This window comes from Aspergillus mulundensis, assembly GCF_003369625.1.
Source record: "Aspergillus mulundensis strain DSM 5745 chromosome Unknown scaffold_0, whole genome shotgun sequence".
In the NCBI taxonomy this organism is placed as follows: Eukaryota; Fungi; Ascomycota; class Eurotiomycetes; order Eurotiales; family Aspergillaceae; genus Aspergillus; species Aspergillus mulundensis.
The window spans coordinates 2,535,146-2,545,126 of NW_020797888.1; the positions used below are offsets into that span (position 1 = coordinate 2,535,146).

The 9,981-nt window shown below is 52.1% G+C and overlaps 2 protein-coding genes across 2 annotated transcripts; one reads left to right on the forward strand and one right to left on the reverse strand.

The window, feature by feature from the left end:
* Nucleotides 1–574: 574 nt before the first annotated feature.
* Nucleotides 575–8,444, reverse strand: DSM5745_00614 (uncharacterized protein; the record flags this gene model as incomplete). The annotated part of the gene is made up of 2 exons (XM_026742630.1): nt 575–8,282; nt 8,377–8,444. 2 exons carry the CDS (start codon nt 8,442–8,444, stop codon nt 575–577), a joined length of 7,776 nt encoding a protein of 2,591 aa, XP_026608475.1.
* Nucleotides 8,445–9,325: 881 nt separating this feature from the next.
* Nucleotides 9,326–9,981, forward strand: DSM5745_00615 (60S ribosomal protein eL27; the record flags this gene model as incomplete). Its single annotated transcript, XM_026742631.1, has 3 exons — nt 9,326–9,379; nt 9,581–9,917; nt 9,974–9,981. The coding sequence occupies 3 exons, from the start codon at nt 9,326–9,328 to the stop codon at nt 9,979–9,981; spliced, it is 399 nt and encodes a 132-aa protein (XP_026608476.1).

Genomic DNA, 9,981 nt, shown 5'->3' on the forward strand with positions numbered 1-9,981 from the left:
CGCAATATATTCAGGTAGAATTACTAGGAGAGAGAGCGAGCAGTTAGCTCGATGTAGGATACTCGAGATATCACGCTCACAGGGAGTGATCACTGTGAGGACAGTGGACAGGCCATCTTGTGACGGGCTCAGGCGGAGCAGACGGAGCAGACTCTCGACCTGATTCAACAAGCTGATCGCGTGCGGGCTCGGTGCCTGATTCGCCAGGCAGAAGACGGCGCTGGGACGCACTTCCCCATTTCCCCATTGGGCAAACAACTCTTTCCTCCAGCTTACATCTACACTAGGGGCATATACTTGTGAGGTGACGATTTTGAAGAGGAGGATATCATTCATTTACATGTAATCACTAATTAATAACATGTGCATCATCAGCCCAGCCCAGACTCTACAGCTCGAGATTGGGGCATATCAATCATAAGGTATAGACAAAGGAAATTACATAGAAAAAGAAAAACCGATCGCATCACAGCCAATTTGTGAGGTGGATAGACCCGAGAGTCATCCATACCCAAGACAGTTTTGGTAAGCATCAAGAACGATCATGTTGAAACCGTACGCGATTGCCTTATGATCAGCCCGCTGCACTCGTGATCTCCGAACCGAGCCCGCTGTCGGCAGGGTGTCCGTAGAGCACCATTTTCGACGTCTCTTCATCGAGTTCCTCCAAGGGCTGCTCCGAGTGAGCCTCGGGCTCATCCTTTTTGGCCTCGAGAGTCTCATCCTCGATATGTGGATCCTCGTTTTCGTCTTTCTCCGTTGCTTGATCCTCCTCTTCTCCCTCATCTGCAACAGACTCCAGGTTCCTGGTACTGGCGGTACTAACCTGCCGGTTCGTGGAGATTACGCTTCCAGTGCCGTATGTCATGCTATCTGCATAGGTTCCCGTGTAGCTCGTCCTCCGCTCCGTACCCGCATCACTCTCCTCTCCGCTCTCGTCTTCTTCGGGAAAGACTTCATTCTCTTTGTTGGCCACAGAACTCCTACCGCCCCACGAATGTTTGCGGTAAGAATAGTTGGACTTGACCGACTGGCTCCGCTTCAAGTTCGCAAGACCGCCGGTTGAGCCTGACTGTCTGTCCGCTAATCCACGGTTACCCGTAACGTGACTGAGACTGAGAATTCTCCTTTCCTTGCTCGCGGTGGAGGGAACGATGGATCCTGCTTGCGACGCCGGCGGAGCTCGTTTCTTCAACGCCAAACCGATGCTATTCCCAAGGGCACTGCGGACATCCTTGGCTGTGCTTGCAGTGCTCGAAGCACTGACGTTGCGGCCCCTTGCGCTACGTACCTTCTTCATGTTCAGGCCATGTACGCTGCTGGGACGATTCAGAAGAACAGTACGAGCGTGGTCAAGAACACCTTCCAGGATACGTTTCTCTAGACTGTCGGCACGCTCTTCCATGACCTGCATCTCTTCGTGGCGCAGTTCAAGTGCCGTCTCTAGAGCAGAGACTTCTTTGTGAAGCTTGGCACTCTGAGCAGCAAGTTCGTCTTTCTCAGTCTTGAGCCTCTGCATCATTGCCAGCATCGAATCTTTCTCATCTTTGAGATTGAGGATTTCGGCCTCAATCTGCTCTCGCTGTGCGGTCCTGCGCTCTAGGGCAATGGCGGCCTCTTCAGCCTCCTTGCGTCTGCGTTCAGTATCCTCAGCGATAAGAGCTGATTGAGCCACCATCATCTCGTTCATCTTGCGTGAAGTCTCCATAATATCTTTGTGCATCTCATCGAGCTTCATCATCTGGTTGACTGACTGTTCCTTGTTGGTGGCATGACCGATGAGCGTGTCGAGTTTTTCGTGGATGGGTCCGTTGGAGTTTGTTGCATGCTCGAGCAGTTCATTCAGCTTCTCGTAAATCTCACCGTTGGTGCTCGTCGTCTTGCCCAGAAGCTGATCGAGCTTTTCGTGTACCTGGTCGTTGGTTACCCGTTCAATCAGAGTGTTGAGTGTCTCCTGAACCTGGTTGCCCTTTGAATGTTCAAGGAGGTTGTTTAGCTTCTCGTGCACCTGGCTGTCATCGTACTTCTCCGGCTCAGGAGGTGGCAAAGCGGGCAACATCTTTGTCATAGCGGCTGGAATGACAGATAGCTCCATCTTAACGTCCTGTGCAGTTTGTTGCGCATGGTTGTAGTGTTGGCCAACAATAGAGAGGATCTCCTGGATAGACTCCAAAACCTGAGGGTGGAACTCGTGCAACTTGTTCTCAACACGCTCCGTGGCAGCAGCCGCCCGTTCAACATCAGATCGAGATAGCTCTTGCTGTGTTTTCACCTCATTATGAATCTCCTCCATCTTGTTATACGAGACGTCGACCTTCTCCAGGACCGTCTTCGCATCGGCGCTCATGCGCTCGCATGCCTCGTTGACACTGTCACCCATAGACCCAATGACAAGCTTGATATCTTCCGCCAGAGACTTTGTATCCGTGACTGCCTCGAGCTGCGAATTTCCGCGCTCCGCAGCTTCGGTGAACTTGGTATCAATCAAAGACTGGGCCTCGTCATACTTGGCTATCACTTCACCAAGCTTCTCATCAATTTTGGCGCCGAGTTCAACAATGATGGCGACTTTTGTCTCATCGTGCTTGACAACGGCAGCGGCGTCTCGCTCCTCGTTCTCGAGCTTGGCGGCGTCTTGTTCACCACGTGCGCGTTCAAATTCACGGTTTATGAGTTCAGTAAGCTCCTTGACGTTTTCAACCGTGGTAAAGCTCTCCGAAGAAGCAGCCAATCCTTCTAAAAGCTGCTTAAGCTCTGAGAGACCCTCGTGGCTGCCGTCAAGCTTGCTTTTGAGCTCTTCTCCAAGCCCCTCGACGACAGTTTTTGCTTCATCGATCTTTTCAGCTAACCCGGCGTGCTCGATTTTTCGTGCTTCGAATCCTTGGCCGGTCAGCTCTTGATCAGCTTCCACCTTTTCCTTGAACTCGGTGACGAGAGCGGCAATGTCTTGGATCTCGCTTTTCGTTGGGAGGGTCTCAATATCGGGAAGCTTGAGCTCTTCAACCTGAGTTTTGACTTCGAAGATCATAGCCTCAACTGTCTGCAAATCTGACTTGACCAGTTTCTCGGTGTCGGTTTCAGCCTCTTTCTCACCTTCCTTCTCCGCGTCTTCTTCCCCTTCCTTTTCGCCTTCTTTGGGTTTCGACTCGTCGAGGGCGATCCACATATCCTTCAACAATGTTTCCAGGGTACCAATCTCAGCTTTGGTAGGGACTTCGGCTTCAAGACGGCCGTAGATTTCGGCCACAACATCCTTGGTCTCCTTGACCATCTCTTCCAGACTTCCTAGTTGTTCCGCCCGTGCAATCTCATCAGGCGCAGGGAATACCATCTCGTCGAGCTGGGACTTGGTGTTTCGAAGGAGTGTCTCAATGACGTCTGTATCCTCCTTTTTGGCTGTCGTGTCGTCCGCAGGCTTCTCACGAGACGCGATCTCGGTCACGGAGCTCTGAAGCTCGTGGAGGCCTAGAAGAACTTCCTCCATGTGCTCCTTCTTCAGCATGTCCTCGGGAAGATCCGGAGTTCGTGGAGCAGCTTCGATAGCATCGACCTTGGTTTGGATCTGGGAGATGAGGGCTTTGAGACCTTCAAGGTCGTTAGTCTTACTGGCCTCATTGGCAATCATCAATTCCTTTCCTCTGGAGCTTTCATTTTCCTGCAATTCGGCCTGAGCTTGTCGCATCGTTTCCAGCTCTGCTTTCAGGCCACTCAGGCCTTCCTTTAACGTTTCAAGAAGCTCTGAATGGTCGGCGGGTCTCTCGAGGAGCTTTGTTAGATCTTCCTTGATAATACCAACGCCGTCGTGGAATGCGTCTCGGAGCTCTGTTGTGGAAAGACTCTCGGCGCCGTCTTTGGCTTCGCTTTTCTCTGCGTGAAAGGATTCTAGGGCTGCGTGGACAGCAGCGAGGATGTCGTCTTTGTCGTTCTTTAGTTCCGCGGGCACAAGACTCATGGTCAAAGAATCGCGCAGGTTTTCGAACTCCTGCTTAACAATGCCGGAGATGTTTTCGTCGCTGCTTGCTTTGTGGCTTTCTAAGATCTCCCTGATAGCGCTGAGGATTTCCTCTTTTTCCACTCCATCCTCCGCTTTGCCCTTCTCCTCGTGGAAGGCCTCAAGTGTTGCTTGAATGGCGGCGATAATGTCATCTTTGTCAACACTATCTTTGGCTTGGCCTTTCTCTTCGTGGAAAGTCTCCAGGCTGGCTTGTACGGCCGCTAGGATGTCGTCTTTATCAAGGGGCTCTTTAGTTTGACCTTTCTCCTCATGGAAGGTTTCCAGGGCAGCTCTAACCGCAGCAGCAATGTTGTCTGTATCATTCTTTGGCTCTGCCGGCACAAGAGCTTGGTTCTTCTCTTCATGGAAGCTTTCGAGAGTGGCTCGAATGGCAGCGATGATGTCGTCCTTGTCAAGAGGATCCTTAGCCTGTTCTTTCTCCTCGTGAAATGCTTCCAAAGTAGCTCTCATAGCGGCAACGATGTCGTCCTTGTCACTCTTTGGCTCTGCTGACTGAACCTTCTCGTCATGGAAAGTCTCTAAAGTGGCTCGAACGGCAGAAATAATCTCGTCTTTGTCAGGGACTTCCTTACCCTGAGCTTTCTCCTCATGGAATGTCTCCATGGTGACTTGAACAGCGGCGATGATCTCATCTTTGTCAAGAACAGGAAAATCCTTGGGTTGACTCTTCTCGTGAAAAGCTTCCATGGTGGCTTGGACGGCGGCAATGATTTCGTCTTTATCAACAACAGGCGTCTCCTTAGTCTCACCTTTCTCGTGGAAAGTCTCCATGGTGGCTTGGATGGCAGCAATGATCTCATCTTTATCAAAGGCCGCGACATCCTTCGGTTGACTTTTTTCGTGGAAGGCCTCGATAGTGGCTTGGACTGCGGCAATGATTTCGTCTTTGTCGGAAGCAGGCGTTTCCCGAGCCTTTTCGTGGAGAGTCTCCATGGCAGCTTGAACGGCAGCAATGATCTCATCTTTATCAGGAACAGGAGCATCCCTAGCCTGAGAATTTTCCTCGTGGAAAGTTTCCATGGTGGCTTGAATTGCAGCAAGGATTTCGTCTTTGTCAGGAACATCCCTAGCATGGCTCTTCTCGTGGAAAGCATCCAGGGTAGCTTGTACGGCTGCCACAATCTCCTCTTTGTCGCTCTTTGGTCCGGCTGGCACGAGACTCATTGTAAGAGACTCTCGAATGCTTTCGAACTCTCGCTGGATGACTTCAGCAACGTTTTCCTGATTCGCGGGTTTATGGTTCTCTGAAATGTCTCGGATGGCGTCAAGGATTTCCTCTTTGTGGGATGCTGGATTGCTTCGGAGCACGGAACTCAATGTCTGACGAAGATGCTCAAATTCCTTTTCCATGGCATCTAGGAGCTCGGGAGTGTCGGGGTTGCCCCCAGCGTGGGCCACAAGGGCGTTCTCCGTGATTGTCTTCTCGAGATCTGCCTGGAGCAGGCGGAAGCCTTCCTTGACCGTGTCCAGGATTTCATATTTACCAGATGCGTCCGATGCAGTCGTGGCAAACCCTTCGACATCTTGACGAACCAGTGCAATGCTGTCTTTGATGGTATTCAGAATCTCCTCCAGGTTCGCATCAGTGGCAGCGGGTCGTTGCTTGACCTCTTCCTTGAGGCTCTCGAGTTGCTCCTGAAGACGCTCGAGGATTTGGTCGGTTAGGCCTTGATTCGCGTTTGCGGTCACCTCGTTGAGACCTGCAGTGATGGCTTCCATGAGGTCCTCCTTGTTGAGCTCGATCTCACGGGGAATCGAATTCTGACTTTCAAGGCCTTCCGCAATGGCTTGGAGGATTTCATCGCGGGAAGGGACAGGCGGAGTATCTGTAGTGGTGAGGGCAGATTGTTGTGCGGAGAACGCCTGATTGACTATGTTGGTGACGTCCTCTTTTGTGATGCCTGCATGGTTGAGCTCTTTTGCGGCGAGCATGTGCGCCTCGATGCCGTCGGATACTGCACTCAAGATTTCATCGCGTCCGAGACCCGAGTCAAAAGAATCCCTCGTGAGTGCGCTTTGAGAAGTCATGGATTCAGTGACAGCGTGGAGCACTTCATCTCGGATGGCTGCCAGTTGACCCTCGTCTAAGGAACGGTTCTGGGCAGCCTCAAGACAACCTTTGATTCCCTCGACAATTTCGTCTTTCGTTAGAGCGGTTTGAGTTGTGATGGACTCGCTGACTGCATTGAGGATCTCGTCGCGAAGAGCAGCGAGCTGTTCACCGTCTAAGGAACGGGGTTCAGCATTTTCCAGGCTACCTTGAATCCCTTGGATAATTTCGTCCTTTTTCAACGTGGTTTGGGTGGTGATAGACTCGGTGACAGCATTGAGAATTTCGTCTCGGAGAGCAGCCAGCTGCTCGCCGTCCAAGGACCTAGGTTCGGCATTCTCGATGGATTCATTGATTACCTGGATGATTTCCTCCCTCGTGATTGCCGGAGGCTGTTCAAATTGCTGCACGCCTGCCTGGACAGCCGCTAAAACCTGGTCGTACGTAGCAGCTTGCTCATGCTGTGGCTGGTACGCTTTGAGACCCTCCGAGAGGCACTCGAGAATCTCATCACGCTCAAGCCCAAAATTCTGGAGTTCGATTTCAGGCTTGTACGTCTCCCAGGCTTCTCTGACAGCTTCGAGAATGTCGTCCTTTTCCATCCTAGCGCCTTCTGGTCTCTCACGGAGCTCTGCCATGCCACACTCATCCAAAGCTTTCTTGACAACGGAAGATATCTGGGCGCTGTCCATAGCGGCTCGGAACTCGCCAAGAGCTGCGGAATGTTGTTTGTTCTCGTCCATAATTGCGGCCAGTTGATCCCGAAGTTCTTGCAGGCTGTCTTCGACGATCTGGGCGATTTCCTCGGGGCCGGGTCCCTTGGGCGTATCCTCAATTGCGCGAGAGCGCTCAGCGTCTTCCAGCCTGCTGGCGATATTTCGACCCATCCCCAGCACTTCACCACGGAGTTCACGCACAAGATGTTTTACCTCGTTTGTCATACCACCACCTTCAATAACGCTGCTTCTCACGCGCTTCATGATTTCCAGCATTTCATCTGTGACAGCAGTTTGCTGCTGGCGGATTACTTCCATGTCGTGCTCAGTATCTTGCTCCGGATTGACGGATCGCACAAGGGCCCCCGCTCCCGAGGCTTGCTTCACGATGTTCAGAATTTCCTCCAACATCTCGGTCATCGAGTTATCGACATTCTTGCTGGAATCGTCGGAGGCAGGGCGGGATTTTAGTTCGTCCATAAGCTCGAGAAGTTTTTCCTGGCCTTCCTTCGTTGCCATCTCACGCAATACCTTTTCCAACAACGCGATATTGGCGGTTCCGTCTGTCATGGGACCGGGGGAAGCGCAGAATTCGCGCTCCATTGGATAGGGGTTAGGGCTGTGCATTCTCGGGACAGAGTAACTCTTCTTTGAGTTTGGAGAACTATCCGGTTCCGTCTGGTTAATAGCATTTTCAGAACCCAGGAGAGCACTGAGATCCCACCTTGTGGCAGCATCAGAATCCAGAAACTTGGCAGCTAAGTTCGAGGACAGATCACGAAGGCTTTTTCGAATGTCTTCATCCCGGGCGTTAGTCGCAGCTTTGAGGCTAATCAAATCCGTAGCGTTATCTTTGCTTCGTCGACTTAGTTGCGCCATCTCGCGCTGAAGACTGCTGGCAATGTCTGTGAGACTGAGGATCTGATTTGACAGGAAGTCGAAGCTGTTGGGTTGGGAGGATTTGGGCTCCGAGGATGATTCGGGCCCGCTGGCCCTCGGCGCTTCTTCAGGTGGTAGTTGCATGTTCTGTAAAGCGAGCATTGTGGCAGAGGGAGGAGTGCTTTCGCCAAAGAGCGGCCTGGAAAGGTAACGGTTAGAGATAAGTAGGTTTGGAAGCTCTTCAGAGCTCTGCTGATCCGGCGGAGTCTCAGCTTTGACAGCCTTCTCAGGCGGCTTTGAGCTTTGTTCGGAAAATGATGCGCGCAGGGGGCGCTCTGGCGACCTGCTTTCGAGATAATTTAAGAACTCTGAGCGCGTGTCTGTGTTTTGCAGCGATTGCATGCGCTTGTGGAATTGGCCCTTAATGAGGGACTTCTCGGGTGACTTGGGCGTCATGGGGTTTGTGGTGTATGGACTAGGAGAGTTCTCGCGCATCTTTTCTGTGAAGTTGGCTGCCACTGCTTGGATACCTGGAGAGACATTTCCCTTTGTTATAGGGCTAGTCGAGCCGGGGTTCATGGGTAACGGCGGCGGTGCGCGCTCCGGGTCAGAACTATCCCACCTTTGTTTCCAAGACTTCAGTGTTAGCTTCATTGTAGCCATAAATACAAACAACAACCGCAATGCAGGTATTGCGAAAAGTTGTCGGGACGTACATGGGCACCGTCTGGTGTCTGTGGAGGACCAGCTCCCGATCGCGGGAACCTTCACGGTTATGCGACATAGTGAGACCTGAATGTTGCTTGGCTGAATATCAGACAGCTTTTGGTGGCTCGAAGTGTCGGGGATTGGATGAGCAGGAGGCGTTGGAATGTTGCGATGAAGGAAGAATGTTCGTCAAGCACAGGTTCGTAAGGGCATATCAAGTCGTCAAAACAAATCAGAATAACAAGGCACCCCAGAAGAAAGTCAAAGGGTATAAGACTGGGGAAACAAGAAGCAATTGAAAAGAGACAAAACAAGTGCGCTTGCTACAAGAGACAATAAGATGAGGAGGTGAGGTAGTACAAAGTACAATGCGATGCGACGGACGGACCACAGACCGGGATGGAGAACGAACGGTTCTGGGTCTCGAGAGGAGTTCCTCGTGAGTTAAGTAGGAGATGACAACAGAGGCAGTGGAGTAGGCAGACCGCCAGATACTGGTAGCTCATGGGGCATCAACCACCCTCGTCACATCCCGACCCAATCTGCAGCGTCCACATCGAAGATGCTCCATAGCAACGGCAAGCGCTCAGGTTGCCAGGTAAACAATCGACTTGGGGCGGGTGACGATCGGGTTCCAGCCGAAAAGGCCCACGGTTTTTCCGATGTCCCGACAAGAGGGCGCTAGTCTGTTTGGAGAAATACACCCGTTGCGGCTTAGTGCCCGTCTGTCGGTAAGTCGGCCAATGGCATAACGGCACACAAATCCCGCTTGCCCTGAACCCTCTCTCTCGCAAACGAAAAAAAGAACGTTGGACACGGAGAACCTCATTCCCTCGACAGAGCATATCGACAACCACCCCATCGACCTTGCCGCTTTCACAATGAAGTGTTAGTCGTCCACCCATCCGAACGACCTCTCGTTTTCGATTTTCAGCTGACAGGAATGTTGCGACAGTCATGAAAGTGGGCCGTGTGGCCATCATCACCCGTGGCCGTTACGCCGGTAAGAAGGTACGACACGAATCTATACACCTTGTTTTTGCGGGGGGAGGAGAACTTGCATTGCGCTGGAGGAACAATCTTGGGATCTGGGACGACTCTCGACGAAAATATGCGATTACATGGGAGGAATAATCGGCGAATGCGGGAATTAAAGAAAGTCGGGGTTTTGCGTTCAGGATGTGCTGACGAGGCCCGTTTCGCGCTATACAGGTCGTCATTGTCCAGCCTCAGGACTCTGGCTCCAAGGCTCACCCCTTCTCCTACGCCATTGTCGCCGGTATCGAGCGCTACCCCCTCAAGGTCACCCGCCGCATGGGTAAGAAGACCGTCGAGAAGCGCAGCCGCATCAAGCCTTTCATCAAGGTCGTCAACTACAACCACCTGATGCCCACCCGCTACACTCTCGAACTCGAGGGTCTCAAGGGTACCGTTACCGCCGACACCTTCAAGGAAGTCTCCCAGCGCGAGGACGCCAAGAAGACCATCAAGAAGGCTCTCGAGGACCGATACACCTCCGGCAAGAACCGGTGGTTCTTCACTCCTCTGCGTACGTTTTTCAACGATATATGGTATACGGTTGAGGAAATGCTGACGGATTCTTAGGTTTCTAA